This window comes from Cottoperca gobio, chromosome 17 (assembly GCF_900634415.1).
Source record: "Cottoperca gobio chromosome 17, fCotGob3.1, whole genome shotgun sequence".
Lineage (NCBI taxonomy): Eukaryota > Metazoa > Chordata > Actinopteri > Perciformes > Bovichtidae > Cottoperca > Cottoperca gobio.
The window spans coordinates 21,622,165-21,642,473 of NC_041371.1; the positions used below are offsets into that span (position 1 = coordinate 21,622,165).

At 39.5% G+C, this 20,309-nt stretch overlaps 2 protein-coding genes across 4 annotated transcripts in view; both read left to right on the plus strand.

Annotated features, from left to right (window-relative positions):
* hs2st1a (heparan sulfate 2-O-sulfotransferase 1a) overlaps positions 1-8,550 on the plus strand; it is a 31,729-nt gene extending 23,179 nt beyond the window's left edge. The window contains exons 4-8 of the mRNA XM_029453002.1: positions 58-143; positions 1,198-1,336; positions 1,478-1,575; positions 4,681-4,838; positions 6,576-8,550. Of these exons, the coding sequence (XP_029308862.1) occupies positions 58-143; positions 1,198-1,336; positions 1,478-1,575; positions 4,681-4,838; positions 6,576-6,799 (705 nt within the window). The 3' untranslated portion in view covers positions 6,800-8,550. The remainder of the gene's footprint in view (positions 1-57; positions 144-1,197; positions 1,337-1,477; positions 1,576-4,680; positions 4,839-6,575) is intronic.
* A 4,067-nt stretch (positions 8,551-12,617) lies between these two features.
* Positions 12,618-20,309, plus strand: part of pkn2a (protein kinase N2a) — a 30,319-nt gene continuing 22,627 nt past the window's right edge. For 2 of the 3 annotated variants that reach the window (XM_029453034.1, XM_029453035.1), the window contains exon 1: positions 19,699-19,863. In XM_029453034.1, the coding sequence (XP_029308894.1) occupies positions 19,768-19,863 (96 nt within the window). In that variant the 5' untranslated portion in view covers positions 19,699-19,767. Of the gene's footprint in view, positions 13,001-19,698; positions 19,864-20,309 lie in introns of those variants that run through there. The other variant, XM_029453033.1, reaches the window with a different exon arrangement.

Genomic DNA, 20,309 nt, shown 5'->3' on the forward strand with positions numbered 1-20,309 from the left:
TATGGTGCTAAAACAAAACCTTTATCCTGCCGTAATAACAATCATGATTTGGTTCAGGTGCGGTTTGTAAAGAATGTGACAGAGTGGAGGGAAATGAAGCCGGCGTTCTACCACGGACACGTCTCCTTCCTGGACTTCACCAAGTAAATACATTGTTTTTAACTGTTCACCCAGCTGTGGCTTTGTGTATGTGACTCCCCCTTGTGGTCATTAACAGCTTTAAACATATATGTATTTTATTTTTATTTGTGTAGAAAGTCAACAGGCACAAAGTGTTCTTACATTGTACACTTTTGTTTTTGAAAATAAAGTAAATGTGACAATCCAAAGCAAACAAAGAAGAATGTGTGTGTAGCAGAACCAAGCGGCTGCCCTTTAACCTGAAACCAGTCCCACTTTGGGTTGATAAACTCAATCTATCCTTTCTAACATTTCTCATATAATGGACGTGTCTTGAGTTGAAATGTTAATTTCTCCATTACAAAATGTCATGCAGCCCATTAAACCAGTCTGCTAATGTCCTTGACTTAACCATTTTTTTGTAATGGCTTTTTTACTGGCGACCAGCATTATTCTAAACATGTACGCTTTAGATAATCCAAGAAGCGGTTGTGGCATCTTAACCAGGTACAAGACCTGAAAAACAGTCCATCTTAAAGGAATACTTGTACAGGATGTACAAAATGACCATTTGTACATCAATCACTCTCCTCGTGTAACCGTGACTTCTCACAGGCCTCCAGGGAGAGCAAAGAATCCAAAGAACAAGAAAAGTCTTGATGAATTGAAGTAAATGGTGCCGTGTTCAATAACCGCACAACTGTATCAAAACATCCGTTTACAAACTCTCACACAACTCGTGCAGAAAAATCAAGTCTCATGTATCCAGTCAAACTCACTACTTCACAAACTCATGACTTTCACTAAAGCACATGGTCGTGGTTTGCTCTCGCAGCCTCTCCAGCACGCGGTCTGCCTCACCCTGGACTCATTCACAGGTTTTCACCATTACAGAGTGCTGTAATGATCTGACTGTAGCACAGAGCAACATTGCTGATCCTCTGACGTATGTTTCAACACAGGAAGCACATTATTGAGCTCTTAAATCTTCAAACTGTCTGTCTTTAGAATTCATCTTCATCGTTTCATTAAAGTCCTGTTGAGTGTCTCAACCCACTGACCTGTCATTTGTGTCAGGTTTGGGGTGAAGAGGAAGCCCATCTACATAAACGTGATCCGGGACCCCATTGAAAGGCTGGTGTCCTATTATTACTTTCTGCGTTTCGGGGATGACTACCGGCCCGGCTTGAGGCGCAGGAAACAAGGAGACAAGAAGGTACAAATCCATCAATACTCTCAATCTTTTGTTTTAAAGGACAGATTCAATCATTATCCTTCCTCCTGTTGACTATCAAAAGTATCAAAGTTCATTTCTTTGTGTGTTTTCTTTAAATATGCTTTTTCGCTTGCGTTTCAGACGTTTGATGAATGTGTATCAGCCGGCGGCTCAGACTGTGCCCCTGAGAAGCTCTGGCTCCAGATTCCCTTTTTCTGTGGTCACTACTCTGAATGCTGGTAAGTGTTGAAACACCCTGACAGCTGTTCAGACGACACTGAGTCGACAGGAATAAAGCTTGATTTAGCTCGTCTTTAGTTTTCTTTTTTTACTTTTCTGACTGCTTCTTTGTACATAAGGCTGGTGATTATCTGTACTTTTCTTACTGCAATCAAGCTAAACTTTAATTAATACAGCACATTTCATTCTAGGGGGAATATATGATATATGTGAATTAAAAGCATAAAGAAGTTGAAATAAAAAGGATTTAAGATCAGCAACTAACTGCTAAGAATTTGTAAAACATGTGAATCAAAAATAATAGTAATAATTAAAACCAACAGTTGACAAATAAAAGAATAATAAGACACCAGTAAAATAAATATTAATAAAAAAAACAAAAAAAAATTATATCGTCAACGAATTCCATAAAAAGATCCCACTAACGAGCCCCATTCATGTCCAAAAACAAGAACACATTGAGATACGTCCACTATTGTGGTGCACACCAAATGTTTATAAATCCACGGCTTTAAATAGTCCCAAACACGTGCACTATTTAAATGTGTTTTAGTGACGTGCTAAAAACGACAGTGCCCAGCTGTTTTTTAGGAAATGATTTAGAAATGATTTAAACATACCAGATCAAATCAAATCAAATCAAATTTATTTGTATAGCCCAATAGCACAAATTATACATTTGTCTCAGTGTGCTTTACAGACTGTACAGGTTACGACATCCTCTGTCCTTAGACCCTCGCATCGCACAAGGAAAAACTTCCTAAAAGAAACCCCAAAATTAAAGGGGGAAACATGGAAGAAACCTCAGGGAGAGCAACTGAGGAGGGATCCCTCTCCCAGGACGGACAGACGTGCAATAGATGTCGTGTGTACAGGATAAACAACATAGTACAAATACAACATTTGACAGAAATTATGTTGTGTTGGAAAAAAAGAAATAGAAAGTATGGATGAATCCAGGAAAATGTTAATAAGGCTTCCCGGTGTCCAGCAGGACCAGGTCAGCAGGCGCTGTCACGATTCATGATCCTGACGTAAACTTTATCAGTGGCAACCTGCCACATGAGAGACAGACACTCCGGGGATGATACCCCGGATGGTGAGTTAGTAACATACATTTACATAAATGCATACAGATAGAGAGGGAGAAGAAGAGAGGGAGGGGAGGAGAGAGGAAGAGAAGGAAGAGAGCAGGGAGGTGTCCCCCGGCAGTCTAAGCCTATAGCAGCATAACTAGGGGCTGATCCAGGGCAAACCTGAGCCAGCCCTAACTATAAGCTTTATCAAAAAGGAAAGTCTTTAGCCTACTCTTAAATGTGGAGAGTGTGTCTGCCTCCCGAACACAAACTGGAAGCTGGTTCCACTGGAGAGGAGCTTGATAGCTGAAGGCTCTGGCTCCCATTGTACTCTTAGAGACTCTAGGAACCACAAGTAACCCTGCAGTCTGGGAGCGTAATGCTCTAGTTGGTTTATAAGGTACTATGAGATCTTTAAGATATGCTGGACCCTGACCATTAATTGATTTGTAAGTCAGGAGAAGGATTTTGAATTCTATTCTGTATTTTACCGGGAGCCAGTGCAGAGCAGCTAATACAGGAGTAATATGATCCCGTTTCCTTGTTCTAGTCAATACACGTGCCGCTGCATTTTGGATCAACTGAAGAGTCTTAAGCGACTTTTTGGGACAACCTGATAACAATGAGTTGCAGTAATCCACTCTTTCCGTTATTACCTTTCACAATAAAAGCGTTTACTCAAATTCACATGGGCTTTACAACAATTTACCCAAGACAGACTGCAAGACGCTGCTCTGGGTCATAGCATCCGGTAGTTGGTTCTCTGCCTGCGTGAATCTATTCGAACCTCAGGCGAGTATTTTGCATTTTCGTGTTGTTTATTCACGCCCCCCCCCACCCCAGTGTGCAAGAGGACGTTACTCGCTGTTAGTTTTGGTCTTTTTAGTGGGATTTATTGGAAATGACGTGCTAAATATCGCCAACCTCATGCTTGCCTCTCCTGAGGCAGTTCAGATGGTCCAGGGCGGATGCTGTGTCAGTTTTGTTTCATTATGCACAACATTAAAGCTCATAGTCCTTGACTATGAGCTTCACTTGTGCTCCACTCATCTTCTCAAGGTCTCTAATAGCTCCCTCAGCCTTGATCCGTGCTCTGTACCTGATGATCTGTATCAATCTCTCTCTCTCTCTGCCCTCGCTTATCCTTCTTACCCTCCTTCAATCTGTCCTTGACTCTGCCCTCCATCCACCCTCCTGAAGCAGGTTGCCCACTGAAGGTCTGAGTGTCTTTAAGATTGAGTTCACTACGGTGTAGAAGCAGCATATTAAAGTGGTGGAAAGCACCTTGGAAACATTAAATAAACACTGAAGGCAAAAAGGTGAAGTCGCTGCCAGTCCTCTAATGCTGTGTTTATAGAGGCTCTGCCAAAACGTTACTTTATAGTTTTAAACAATCTACTTCCTCCCGTAATATTTAATTTCCTCACCATGACAACACCTGCCACTGACCTTCCTTCCTGCCTTTCTCCTCTGTTCACATCTCACTCATCATTTTCCCTGTCACTGTCTTTGTACCTTTCAGCTCACTAGAGCTGTACCAAATAATTGGAATCTATTCCAAATCAAAAATAAATCCGATGTTTGTTTGCTTTGCACGTCGAGTCATTGCTTTTAAATCTGCGCCGTTAAAGACGAGGCTACACTAGAAGTATTAGTTTTATACTATTTGTAGGGTTAAATTCCAGTGGTGGCTGCGTAGGATTGTTTCACGTGTGATGCACAAGTCAAAATGTATTTAAAAGATAATTGTAATCCTTTCCAAAATTCCCAGCATGTCTAATGTCTTATTCCACCTCAATCCATATTTGTTGCCGCGCACAAAGAGAGTTACACTCATTAAAGAAAGTTGATTTAATCTGATGAATCACTTCATTCTAAATGAGGATTTTGTTAACAGACATGCAAAGCTTCATTCGAAAAACCTCAATAGAAGCTGTGAATGTAAAAAAGAGACACTGTTGTAAACATTCTACATCCAGCAGAATACAAAGAGACTAACCACATGCAACGAACATGATCTGTGTGCAGGAACGTGGGCAGCCAGTGGGCTCTGGAGCAGGCGAAATACAACCTGGTGAATGAATACATGCTGGTGGGAGTGACAGAAGAGCTGGAGGACTTTGTCATGATGCTGGAGGCCGCGCTGCCGCGCTTCTTCAAAGGGGCCACGGAGCTGTACAAAACAGGTGCCATGTCTGCTAAATAGTTAGAAACCATTTGCTATTCTCTTGCATATTTTTGTTTCCCTTACCCGATATTATAATATACTGAAAAGCTACTTAATGGCTCACTCACATTGCAGTACTAAAGTGTCTGTGTGCTGTGGTTGCATATATGCAGTCTGAATTGCTCCTCTGAGAATTGAATTGTGATCAATATGCACTCATGCCTCTCGCTAATGTAGTTACAGATTAGTTACGAGTGCAGCCAGAATGAATAATGGAGAGCACAGAGGAATTAAAGCTGACAGTGATATAGATGTGCTATGAAGTGTGATGTTCATTTTTACCAGCAGATACACCAAAGTACTCAATTTAATCTGGTATTTTCTTTATGAATGTGAAGTCTGAGTCTCTCTGTTAGAAGTCATACAGTCTGTTTCCTAACCCCAAACAAAAACTACAAAGAAAAACGGATCTTTGTATTCTGACTCGTGCTGATTTAAAGATGGAATATAGAACACCTCAGGATTCAGAGCTGTGCCATATTTCATATTTGCTTTCTTACTGAGAGTTAGATAAAAAGATTGATACCACTCTTTAGCGTGTGTACGCTAAATATGAAGCAGCAGCCAGCAGCCCATTAGCTTAGCTTAGCTTAGCTTAGCATTAAGACGGGGAAACAGCTAGCCTGGCTCTGCAAGGTAACACAGTAAGGTCACTTAATAGACAATCAGCTCCTGGCTATGGCTCTATTGACCGTACTGTAGATATGAGAGTGGTATTGATCCTGTTTTTAGCAGGAAAGCGAATAAGCAACCTTCCAAAAACTATTGCATTAAGGACATCATATTTACAGAAAACGAATGACTGATTTGATTTAATCTTCTATCACTTGCATATTGTATACATAGACATGGCTTTAAGCCTGAAGCCCTGCCTATATTGAACACAGGGTTGGATCATGTCTGATACTTTGAGTACCTGCCGATACCAATCTGATCTGTAACATCTGTAACGCATATTATTCTCCGCAGAAGGAAGAAATACAACATGACTCTTTTCATCCTTTTCAACACATTAAACATTTAGCCGCATTATTATTATTTATTTTTTTAAGTTATATTTTTGGGCTTTTCATGCCTTTAGTGAAGTGCAGATTGTGAAAGGGGGAGAGAGAGAAGGGGAACGACATACAGCATATGGCCACAGGTCGGACTCGAACCAGTGGACTCAGCCTTTATATATGGGTCGCCTGTGCTACCGGGACACCCGTTTAGCCGCATTTTGATTGGTCAGCATCATTCAAACATTCAAAATTAAATTTAAAGTGCAACTTTGTGCAAAAGTTTAACTCTGAGTTTTTAGAATAACAAAGGAATTATAATGGATGTGTTTTTCAGACCCTGGTGAAGACCGAGACCTTTGGGTCAGTTAGCTGTACGCTCACACCTTTATAATATCGTTTCACCTCCAGAAGGAGTTTGGGTTTTTGTTTTTCAAAGGTTGTCTGCACCACTTTATATTTAGCAAGACTTCAATAACAGGCTCATGTTTTGTAATGTCAGAACACCTGAGTTTTAGGTTGTCTGTACATAGTGGCAATTCATTTTTGAAATCCAGTTACAAAAAAAAACCTCCTTTATCAAAAACTACTAACTTACTACAAAGTGTACTAATGCCCACATTCATATGTATTCATATGTATATATCACTGACTTCATGTACCCTGACGCGTTTAACCCTTCTCTCTTTTCATCACAGGGAAGAAATCCCACCTGAGGAAGACCAGCGAGAAGAAGCCGCCCACAAAGGAGTCGATCGCCAAGCTGCAGCAGTCGGCCATCTGGAAGATGGAGAACGAGTTCTACGAATTTGCGCTGGAGCAGTTCCAGTTTGTGCGGGCACACGCTGTCAGAGAAAAGGACGGGGAGCTCTACCTGCTGGCACAAAACTTCTTCTATGAGAAAATCTACCCCAAAAACTAAACGGGCACAAGTCTGTAGAAGAAGGACACGTGCTACAGGCTCCGACGTGCAGCCTGAGATGAGAAAGAGAAGGAGACTAACTGCAGGTGACTGTGTGGCTGCTTCGTACGAGTGAATGAGAACATTTCGTGCAGCGGCAGAACAATCTGTTGACAGCTCTGTCAGACTGTGCCAGCCAACTGGACGAGGAGCTCGTGTTTCATCAGCAGGTTATGTTCCCAGCAGCCTCCACTCCCCCTCACTTCCATGTCAAAGGTCATCTGAAGTGTCCGGAGACGGTCTGTCCAACAACTGGTCGGTCCTCGTCTCCTGATTGGCCTCGCTGTTCTCCGACCCAGACGAAACATTTTCATCGGCTCTGTACTGTTTGGTTGTGTTTGGTTGTATTTTAACTCTTTGCTATGGTTGTCTTTTGTATGTAAAGACGGTGACACGACATCCCCATGCCTCACCACTACTCCTAACTTAAAGAGATTTTAAGTGTAAGAAACTACTGTGCTGTATTATTGGACTTGAATGAGAACTTTTGAGGTTTTTATGAAATAAAACTCCTGTGACCATGGACTATTTACTGGGACAAGTACGTTTTATACTGTGTACTGTAAATATGCAGCTTTGCCCAGAGGCCTTTCCTCCGTAATGAAGGAACACATGTTATTGAAGTGTGTGAGAACACTTAGGTGAAGATGCTTCTGCTGTAAATATTTACTACTGCTTCATACACGGACAGATTTGCTTCTGTATGAAATGAATACTGTTGAATCTCTTTGAAAGCAACAGTTTAGTTTAATCAGTTTGTACATTTCTTTCAACTATTTCATTAGTCTGTATTTCGTTTTCTTCGCACTGTAGAACATGGGTGTCCACTAGTGTTGTAACTGCCGATTATTTTCATTATTGATTAATCTGCAGATGAATCGTTTGGTCTATAAAGTGTCAGAAAATAGTAAAACATTTCCATTCCATTTTTTCAAAGTCAAAGGTGATGTATTTAAATATCTATTCTCTTAAATATGATACAAAACAAAGAAAAGGTGGAAATGTGTATATCTGAGAGGCTGAAAACTGCATTTTCTGACATTTATGCCTCAAGAATTCCTTCTGCGAATAGTCGATTATGAAAAAGATGGATTATTTTTCTGTCAATCGACTAATAGTTGCAGCTCTAGTGTCCACCGCCGTGTTAGTCTGACTAACTATAGCGACATTTTGGGAAATGCATTTTTATGAGATAATATTAGTGAGCCTGCCGTCTTTATGCTAAGCTCACAATCTTCTCATCGAACTCAAACTATTCCTTTGAAACTCTCTGCAGTTGGTGGAGAGGTTGGTAATAACTTTGGTCATTTTGCTTGTGTAACTGATGTATCTTGTTTTCTTGGCGGTTGGGTTTATTGAGGTTATAATGGCCTTTTATTGGCCAATCAAAGTTCTTGTCTATACTTCATAAATTGATAACTAAAAGTTTAAAGTGACATAATGTTGGCCACTCAACTAGTTCACCTGGGAGAGCTGAACAGGTGGTTTTTACTGGATGTAATGCCATATAATTTTTCCTTTTTATTAAATATACAGATGAATAGTACTAATTATTCATCTGAGGACAGACTAGTTTGCAGCTCAGTTTGTGTTCCTCTACACGCAGCTCTCCCTGAGTTGCAGCTTTGTCACATGGAACATAAGAACAACATGGCTGTTTTCATCTTCTGATTGACAAACAAAATACAAAGAAACTTTTTTTTTTGAACTGGCATAGATGCAGGTGTGTTCTTAAATTGAATATAAATGTTGGTGCATCATTGTCATCAGGTACAACAGAGCAGGGAGTGGTTCAAACAGATAAAGCTGCTGCTGTGGAAATGAAAGCTGGATTATTTCAGTGCTGGTATCCTGCAGAGGGAGATAAAGAGCTGCCAGGTTGCTCCTGCCTCCAGCTGTGTGTGTGTGTGTGTGTGTGTGTGTGTGTGTGTGTGTGTGTGTGTGTGTGTGTGTGTGTGTGTGTGTGTGTGTGTGTGTGTGTGTGTGTGTGTGTGTGTGTGTGTGTTAGTTAGTTAATCCTTTTTAACATCCTTTCCATCTCAGTATCTTTCAGTTTTTTGATAAATTGATTGCAGTGAGTTTAATATGTTGGTGTCATACTTCACAGAACCTGAGTGAACTGAATGTATATTCAACATGTTCTCTTGCTGTGGAAGTCACTATCTTGCTGCTGGCAACAAATAAATTGAGAGCACTGAAATAGGGACACGGGTATGTGAAGTGAGAGGAGACACTGGAGAACGTTTATATGACCCACTGCTCCCTCTCTGTTACTCATCCCTGCTCTCAGATAATCCCTGGACAGTCATCAACTATTGGACTCATCCCTATTAATCTCAGATTGTTTTCCAGTTACATCTTCCTGGCTTTGACCCTCTGATTTAGGTAAACATGGAGGGTTGCTGTATGAAACTATCTTAACACCTTTTTTCACAGTTTTGTTTATTGAAATGTTCAGGAGAACCAGAATCAGCAGTTCAGTTTATACATTTCAATGCCCATTACTGGACAGAGGTTAGTACCGCTATACATGAAGAGATAGATTGTATTAGTAATAACAAATATTAAGTTAAAAATAAATAAAAAATAAATAGAGAAACCAGAGAAGTAAGTGTCAAACTTGTGATGTCATCAAGTATGAGGCAGAAGGGGTAGATGATCCTTTAAGAAAATTCCAAGAAGTTACATCTGATTCATTGAACTTATTTTGTGTAAAAACCTTTAGGACACAAATTATTATTCAAAGCAGAGTATTTTCATGTGTGTTAAGTATTTTTCCTGCCATTTTTGCCTTTAGTAGAGATAGTAAAGTGGAGAGCTTAGAAAAAACAAGGAGGGAGGGCGATATGCAACTAAGGTCTCCAGCCAGTGTTGCACAAAGTTCTGTGACCTGTAGGAATTTCAGCTACACTATATATTGTATACTGTATAGTACATGTGTTTGCTAACACCTATCAACATATAGTATGTGATAAAGTATGAAACATATGCAGAGGCAACATGTGGCTGAAATGTCTCATCAGGTCCCAGAATCTGAAGAGTCAGGATTTAGTGTAACGACGGACTCAAAACAGGGATGGCACTCCTCCCATGGTATCTCAGAGGCTTCCTAATGCATTATTACCCCCTTGTGGGACCTTATATCTGCCTGCCCAATAAAACCTACTCATCATCCCATTTATCACAGCAGTAATCTTCATGTTTATTATGGGTAATAACACGCCCACAGATCAGTGTTCATTCAATAGAGCTGGAGAGGGCAGAACAACACAGACATGTATCTGTCTGATGAAGATATGATATACTAACACGACGGAGCAGCATTACACCATTTCAATGATTTCCTCCCACATCAAACATTGCAATCATTACGTGTAGGTTGTGGATATTGCTGACAGAGCATATTGATCCAATCAAAGACAAAACCATCACGACCTGTCCTCAGTCGGACTCTGGAGAGTGTCACTATGGAGGGACTTTAACAGAAGAACATAATTCATAAGTCTCCCCAACAAGGCCTCTGCCAGTTTTGTTATGTGGATAATGCTCAGTTTATGAGTGAGGAACCTGCGTCGTTGTTCCTCACCAATAAATATTTGAGACACCACGCCATAAGCCCAGAGAGCGCCCAGTCTCTGAGACATATGGCTTGTGATGACTGTGTCCCTGAGGGTTATGTAATGCAGCAGTAACTCTTCTCACTGAGGTGGGACATGTCGTGCACCGGCCCCAGTGAAGAAGAGCTCAGTGTTTGTCCTGTGGTTTCTTCAAAGCAGCTCCTCCTCATCTATCTGGCTCGGCAACTCAAAGGTGAACTGTGACTCCTACAGTGTTTAATATAGCAGCTTTTGTTTGCACTGCAGCTCTGGTTGTCAGCAAGTGTGTACAGCAGCTGCATGATCTTTTTCATTTGAATTATAGTTTGATGATCAATATTAAATAGGTGACTATCTGAAGCTCCTTATGGAATCATAAGAGCGCCAAAACATTATAAATTGTTCAAAGAACAAGAAAATAAATGTGGAAATATAAAGAGGAATAAATAAAATAATAAACAAATAAATAAAAAATGTGGAAATAGAAATAGAAGTGAATACATGTGTTTTTCCTCATTCTTTTCCCTATTGCTTTTGCTTTTATAAGGATAATAAAAAATAAAGGGATAAAATTAAATAAATAACATGTAAAAAATATATATATAAGTCATATATATTATGCAAAACATTCATGTATGTTTATAAATAAGAAATATAGAAATAAATATATACAGAAAATGAAAAATAAAGGTTAACATAAATGAAAATGCTTAATTAAAAAAATATTCTTATATATTGTATTATTTTTCTTAATAATCCGAATAAATTATTCTTTCTTTATTGGTCTTTATATTTTTACGTCTTTATCCTGCCTGTTCTCTGTGGCTCAACGTTGTTCCTGTGGTGTATCGCTAACGCGGAGGCTGCCCCGTCACTGTGTCCCTGCCCACCGTCTAACCGGCTGACCTGCTGCTGGGCCCGGGTCTCCCCACCTGGGTGTAGCCTGCAGTCTGTGGCTACAGCTGACACACTCGACCCCTCTGCCCGGCTGGTTTCGTAGCCTCCTCGACATCACCTGGACTATGAAACTGCTGGATCATACAGTTTCTGACCCTCTACACCACCATGGGGATCATCAAACTTTTCATATGGACTGCTCTTTGTTTTGTGTCTATATGTCTGGTTTTGTTTGTCTGCTCTCCCTCTCATTGTTTTTGCTGTTTTTATCTCCTGTATTTTGTACGGTGTCCTTGGGTGTCTTGAAAGGCGCCTCCAAATAAAATGTATTATTATTATTATTATTATTATTATTATTATTATTATTATTATTATTATTATCAGTAATTATTATTATTTACTTATTCATTCATTTATTTATTCATTCATTTATTTATTTGTCTTTATATAATTCTACATTTTTCACATTAATTAATTCATTATTTGATTTACTCCTTTTTATGTTTCCACATTTATTTTTGTATTCTTTTACAGATTTATTCTTTTTTAAGGCGCTCCTATGACTTCATAGTTTGTTGGGTGCAGTAACTAGGACTACACTTACTCAAGCAAAGTACTCCATTACAATTTTGAGGCACTTTATTTTGTATTTATATTCTTTATATTTCTATTTTATGCTACTTTATACTTGTAATTCCCTACATTGCATAGGTAAATATTGTACTTGTTACCCCATTACAGTTACCTGACAGTTATAGTTAGTTGTCACTCTGCAAATTAAGATTTCACATATTTATAAAATATGATGCATTGTTATATAAAACATATATATATATATGTATAAATATGTTAATGCATTAGAAATAATAATAATGAAAATAATAATAAAAATAATGCAATATTTATACATTTATATATTTTTGGAAGGGACCATTCTGACTACTTTTATGTATTCATATGTCTCTCTTATTATGTGTAATACCTCTGTAGGTGTAAAAATATGTCAGGACTTTCACTTATAATGGATGACTTTTTACAGAGGTAGAAGTAACAATACTTAATAAGTGATCTCGATACGTTTCCCACCACTGATGAATTGGCAGATATTTAAGCTCTCCATATGTAATAAAGGAGTTCCTTTGTCTGCACATTAATTTGGCACATTTTGACCTCAATTTGAATCCCCCTGAACTGAGATACATGTTTTTCCATGTTTGTGTTTACCCCAGGATGATTTCAGGTTATGAGCATGAGGTAAGGCCAGCCTGTAGGAAGTTTTGGATCACGTGTGTGCTAACTGTCCGGGCTGAGAGCAGCCCAGCAGCAGCACTACAGCTCCTCTGGGCGGACGCTTGCACTCTAACCACCGCCTCTTTCTCCAACTGCACTGGGACAGATTTATGCTTCAGCTTTTTTTTATTTATGAATAGCAGTCCACCATCCACGACCCCTCCAGGACGGTGTGACCGCGTCAATGAAGTGTGAAGACGACATGGGAAGGTCCGCGTACCCGAGATGACCGATGATTTGGTCCAAATAATCACTTCTTTTTGTCGCCAGAGAGGGAAACTTAAAACAAGGCTTGTTTTTGGACTTCCACCTCCCCTCCTCTCTCCCCGTAGGATTTGATTCAAAGGCGAAAACCAAGATGGCCGCCGATTCGGTGCAGGTAGGAAAAGTTGACAACTGTTGCGAAAAGTGCGCAAACTTTCCCTAGAGGTTCAACTATAAGTTAGCAAACACTTTTATTTCATTAAAATTGAGTCGCTGTGAGTCGGAGTATTTCGGTATTTAAGTTAAGAACCTGTGCTAGACCCCAAAGTGTTGTCTGGGAATTATCCATGGATTGAGGCCTGGGAAACAATTATCCAAAGTAACATATCCTGAAATATACAAGTTTTGAACCGGTGCTTTTCTGCGGAAGCTGCTGTTTTAATTAATGTTACGGCCAGTGTTGTAAAAAGGCTTAACGTGAGTGTTGCTGTAGCGGTTAGTTAAAGTTCAGTAATGGTTGTTGAACGTTAACTAACAGCTCTGGAGCCTGACGTTAAGGTAACCTGCTTATTTTTGGGATAATAAACAGTGTATTCATATAACGTTAGGCCTACCGGTAACGATATATCTTCCAGTTGCAATATGTTTATGCGTATTGCAGTTACAATTGTGGCATCTTTTCTAAAGGGCAAGTGTTCTCTGGTTTCTTGACGTAAAGTTTTTCCAAACCCCTTACGGACTGGATTAATTTAAAACACTAGTTTGCAATGTAAAATAAATCAGAACATGTCTATTTTAACATGCAAATGCACATCTATTAAAAAAGGAGTACATGCATGTAAGCAAGTCATGTCTCATATTCTGTATTAAAGTCATGACTCACTAGTTTCACTAGAGTGACGTCAGACCTGAAATAAGTCTTTCTGACAAAAACATTGTCCGAGACAACTAACATCACAACTCATCCACAGCTTTATCTAATCCCGTTTGGAGTGCAGTCAAGTATTAGCTTTAGCAATATCCTCCAAGAACTATGTGCATGTCAGAGCTGAAACCAATCTGATTACTCACACACTATTATTCATCTTTACAGGGAGTATTGGAGGGAAAATGGATTATAGAAAGTGAGCTAACTCTTGTGAGAAGTATTTGTTGAAATCTTTGGTATTCATTTGATTCTAGGAGCTGAAGATGACCTGTTGTCATGTCACCGATGCCTCTACTAGGCCAGTTTAATCATAAAATGGCTTATTATACTTAACAGATGTTTTCTCAAATTAGGCCACTAATTAGTAATAACCTGCCCAGGAATTAAAGATTAATTTAAGCACATTAATAATAATAATAATAATAATAATAATAATAATACATTTTATTTGTAGAGCGCTTTTAAGAGGTACTCAAAGACGCTTAACTCTATTTACATTGAGGCTGAAACTGAAATGTTGATTAATGTGCACCTCCCACGTAAATAAATAAAAGCTTTATCTGTGACATGCATGGCTGACCCAGCCTGATTAACAATATTTTCTACCGTGGGTTTATAAAATGTAAATAGTCACAGTAGCCCAGTAGGAGTCTGATAACAGTAAGCTGATGGCTAAACAGCTGTAGGTTAGTCCTGTGGTTTCCAAAGTGTTCACGTCAAGGACCCTAAACTGACACAAATTAGACCACAGACTCCCATTTGATAACATTTTGTCCCAGGGACCCCATCTGATAGCTTTTAAATGTTTTATTACAAACCAAAATAGTCATACGTTCTGTCATTGTGCCTTTTTGCTGGAACCACCTTGAAAACCACTGGGGTAGACCACCTGTCGCTCATACTCATGTCGAGTATGAGCACATGAATGGATAAAGATGTCCTTTATCTGGGAACTCATCACATTATTGTTAAAGTTTATAATTAAGCCATTTATAAGCAGGCAAGGTGATGCCAACCATTAGGGCTGGCTGATAATGGTTGCATCACATTACATATGGCAAAATACAGATACAGAAATATAGAATCATTGCTAACTAAGCCCTAATTATAATGACCTTCCAACAACATTATACTTTTATACATGTTACATTACATGTCATTTATCAGACGCTCTTATCCAGATACAGTGAACTAACTACAAGGACAGTCTCCCTGGAGCAACTCAGGGTTAAGTACCTTGCTCAGGGGCACAATGGTAGCCCTGGTGTTGAACTGCGTACCACGAGGCCATCACCACATGTATTTTAATATCCCTTTAGGTGCCCGAATGGCAAATGTATTAGTTAGATTTATTTTTAAAGGCAATTCGCTGAATATACAAATATTACCCTTAGCATATAATGTAATATATAAAATGTGTGCATAGTTAACACTCATCCATTTGAACTGACTTGTCTCAGCTGGATCAGTGTTTGGACTTTTTGAATGTTTGTTGCCAATGACAGATGATAAATGACAATAACACATGCCCAGTCCTATACTGTATTCCTAAATGAGAACCGTAGTGCATATATCTTATATTAGGCCTTTAAAAATAACATCTGTAACTCATGCTTTCTCTATTAAAAGATGTATCTATGTTTAGCTGAGGTGGACCAAGCCAGCTAAACTTTAACATATAGCACCATGGCTGTTTATATGGAGTGGAACCAGATCTCAACAGGTGCTTCAGTGCAGTGTATCACTTGCTCTCCTTTGTGACATTGCAGCGTTAAGTTTTGTGGACGCACAATAAATCCACTCTCCGTCTGGCTCAGAAATGACCATTAACATTGATCTGAAGTGCAAGACATTACCTACAGTTTGACTGGACATGGGATATGTGTAAGGCTCGTGTGAAGGCTGCATTTGTAGGATCTGTGTTTATTAGCTTGTGTTGCTATTTCTGGTTGCAGCACAGCACCAGGCTGTGGCTAACACTCTGCAGCCGGCTGTGGGGTAAGACAGCCGGGTGTCAGGTTGTAGGTTGAGATAGGCCCCATGCAGAAATGGCAAGGGCTTTTAAAGCACGAGTCTGTATAGTGGCCTCAACTTTTCCACTGTCCTATTGTCTGAATGGAGCTCTTGTTGTTAGACTTGGAGCTTTCAGGCTTAAGGATCAAGTTAACCTGCTTAAACTTGAGGCTCAGACCTAATGTTTGCTTTTATCTCACAGTTTCCTTCCATGTCTAGGGCACTAAAACAGCTCTTTCACAATTTCAACATGCGTCGGGAACGGTTGCCTTACCTTCTGTAAGAATATTTTCACAGTTTTATATATCTTTTTAATTCAGTTCCTAGCTGAAGTTTTTATTTTGTGGGGAGCAACATACCCTATTGTAGCCATCTAATAAATGAAGCACCTCCTTTCATTTTTGTGAAAATTGCTCAAAATGTGTAGCTAAAGAGTTTTAGATACAGTCTTTTCATTTGTTGTGAGTGAGCCTTGAACATTTCACAGAGCAGCTAGCAGAGACACACTGACAGGAACAAGTTCCCTCCATCCATCACAAACTGTATGCATTGTGCTATGAGTGGAAACATTTGTTTACAATTCCTGCTTCACTCGTCTTTGAACCTAATAAGTCTCGAGTTAACTTAAGGAAGTATTTCAGTTACAGAGAAACAAGAGGTGAAACCAATCGCAAATATGAGCTCCTGCCCTCTTTCTTTGGATATGGTTTCTTTGTTTGATCTCAAATTAAAACGCAGACCTTGTGGGTGTACTAGCTGATTTATTTCCACCTTATCTGATCGCCCTTTCATGGGTTTCCTTGCATTGTTGCGCAGTAAAATAAGCCCTTTAGTGTGTCCTCATGCTGTCCTCTTACCGCGTTGGGCAAACACGGCTACAATGAAAACAAGTATTTGCAGGGCAGTGAGCTGAAGAGGAGAGCTGCTTTTTACACACACACACACACACACACACACACACACACACACACACACACACACACACACACACTATTCCTCCACTTCCAGGAGTTGTGACCTCCATTTTACCTATGAGTCATCAAGGAGCCTCAGGACCAGGATATGTGCAAACTATATTTCCTCTGAAGTGAGCACCTATAGAGGAGAGTGGGGGGTTTCGCAAGCGTATAACTGAATCCATTGAAATCCCTTATTGGACCAATCATCATGGTTCTTTCTCCACCTTTTTAAATCTATAGGTCAGAAGTAGAGTAGCATTTACCTTTGGTAACTGTTTATCTGAGGCACCCAGATCCTGACACATGATCAATGGAGTTAGTAGAGGACGGCCTTAGTGATGGCTTCTGCGGTGTGAAATATGGCCTTTCTTGGAAAAGAGGTGGATGTGGTCTTTGTTTGAGGAAGAGCTGCAGTGATTGGTTGACTAATCAATTAGTTATTGACAGACAAATCCTGAAAACAGAAGGAACCTGGATGGACATTTCCCTTATTTTCTACAAATCTAGAAAATAATCGGCAGATTAATCGATAATGAAAACAGTCGTTGGTTGCAGCCCTAGTTTGAGACGAGGTGACCAATTTCATTGTGGGAAGCATTGCTGCATTAATAAAAGAAAATACAGCCCATATGGTGCGTCATAGTTTGTGTCTTTCTGTGACAACCTTGGGAGGTTCATTCCTAATGAGCTCCCAATAGATGCAAGGCACCATCAAACTGCATCATCCACACTTACTGTGTTGTGAACCTTCTTACAGTTGTGGGGGTGTTTTTTCACAGCTTCTCCTCCTCTCCTCCACCACACAGTTGCTTTCTACGCGGGAGGCCACAATGGTCAGCCAGTGTTATGTTTTTAACTTGGGTTAATTTTAGATACAGTCCTCTCCCTGGAGTGAGATTAGGGCCCATTCTGGGCTGCTCTGACCTCACAGAGTTAGAAGCTAAGAGGGATTTGGCTGTCGCTGCTCAGACGGTTTATCTTCGCTGTTGATGTCAATGGTCTGTGTGAGAAAGAGAGAGTACAATGAGAGAGCTGTACAAAATTGGATACCAGCGGAGTGAATGAGTGTGGCTTTGCACAGAGCCTCTGCCAGCTATCGTGTAGCCTAACCTTTGTTGCGGAGGATATTATTTATCGTAACAGAACTTCAGTGGAGTTGATATAATGATAGTAAGTGCTGGTCAGCAGAACATGCGAGGAAGGGTTGGTTCAACTGATCTAGAGATGGAGTTGGCTGAAACCGATGAAGTCCAGGTAAGGCATAAAGATTAGTAAAGCCGAGATGTTATGTCTTGTTGACTTGTGTTTTTCTTTTACAATCCTCTCCTCAGGCAGTACTTTTAACAGTAGCTTATTATTAAATTGCATTAAGCCTAAATGTTACCGAGTGTTTGGTTTGACTGCTTTCTTTTAAAGTAAAGTAATAATGAATGCAACAAGACGCAGATCTCGTGGTGCAATGCTGTTTTACACATCTCATTTATGCCCTCACTGTATGAATGGTAGAAGTTCATTTCCACTCTGGCACAGTTTCAGAGGCTTCCAGCGAGTTCTGGTTCACCTTCACATTTTACATGTTGAGTTGGTTCTGTTATCTGGAGTCGCATACAACGTTTGATTTGAGTGAGTGCACTTTACTCTGAAGATTTTTCCAAAGGTCATAGTCAAAGGTTTTGTATAGCGATGCGTATGCATAGCTTATTGAGCAATCAGAGGACAGGCTTTATAATTTGGTTTGTAGTTTAGCTGTTAGAGCGATGATGACTTGTCAGTTGAAATGTTGTGGTTACATAGTTTTAATGTAACACAATAAAAAAGGTTATATTGTCCAACAACATATTTGAACCAAATAACTTGGATTGATGAGCTGTGTAATGACGTTATTCAGATAATCATGCACGTATTCTGTGATCAAGTAGTGGAACGCAACTAGTGCACCACTGTATTCATGATAGACTGTAAAGCTGAAGCCATTCAGGAAGTGACTGCTAATCCCTCTTTAGTTAAGGTGATTGGTTTAAGGATGCAAGTAAATGGTGACTGACAGCAGCAGTGAAAACACTGCGTACAAAGGTTAGCTGAAGTTTAAACACCACAACACTGGGCTCAGAGTACTGAGGCGGGTCTGCTTGTGTTGATTCTCTGAACCTCACGTTTGCTCCGAAGATATTGTCAGTTTATTTTAAGTCCCTGCTACGGAAGAGTATTAGGGCCAGACTTAATGGAAAACTTGAGAGGAGGAAGATGTTTTGTTTTGCATTTCAACAATAAAGTTTAAGTACCACACATAAAATAAATCAGAGGAGGAAGAGTTTTATTTAAGAAGTGTGCTTTTGAGAATAAAGTTGAACTTTTGAGAACAAATTAAACTTCTAGCGTTAGTGCATATACTGAACGTTTGATTTCATTATCGACATTCCAAATTTATTCTCGAAATGCTAAATAAATAAATAAATCTTCCTCATTCTTTTCTCCTTACACCTCAATACTCTTCCCCACATTATAACTTATTCCATTTGAAATATGTTCGCTGTTGAACGTGTAAATATAAAATTATATTTATATCATAAGTATATGATACATATTGATCAGAACACACATATTTCACACAGTTTGGTAATCATTACTAGAAACTCAGTGACTGTCGAGGTGAAAATATATCTGGAGCTCCTTCTTTTTATTGCTTCCTCACTGCTGTCATGAGCTGCCAGTCATGACAAATGGAAACGCATTTGTTTTCTGGGTCAACAGCTTCAGCTGTTTTGAAAGCTTGTAAGTTGGTGCTGCTTTCTGTTGTGCATTAATACGTCCTGTTGGTTAATGCCAGTCTGCTGTGGACTCAGTCACTGACCTCTGTGTGTCCTTTCCTCCTGTTTCTCTATTCTCTTGTTTTCCCCATCCTTCTCCTCCTTTGCTGACCTCTAAATTACATTACACATCTTCTCTTTCTCCTCCTCCACTGTCCTCCTCCAGGGGGATGCCAGGGGCCAGCTGGTGGCGGAGCGACTGGGTCTGGGACACAACCTGGAACTGTCCGACACCATGGTTCAACAGAAGCTGGACGAGATCAAGGAGCAGATCCGCCGCGAGATCCGCAAAGAGCTGAAGATCAAAGAAGGTGCCGAGAACCTGCGAAAGGTAAAATCACTGAAGACTTTCAGATCCGTACTTTGCTGATTAGATATTCACTTCCATAGAGTTGGGTTAGTTTAGTTTTTAGTTTATTTAGTTTGTTTTCAACTTATACAGCTCGAATACACGTATAGCTTACTACGCTCTTACATTCATTATTCTTCCCTTTAGATTTATACACTGAAAAATGAAAGCAACTAAATTAAAATACATGTATAGAAATGTATAAGAGTCAATTTCAAAGAAAAAAAAGGTCATTCCTGCACACACCTTTTTATAACCTCTGCGTTGATTTATTAAAGAGGAGAGTCGACATTCTCAATACATATCCATATATATATATATATATATATATATATATATATATATATATATATATATATATATATATATATATATACCAACACACTAAATCATATACACACTAGTGTTCATCTTATTTTCAAATATGT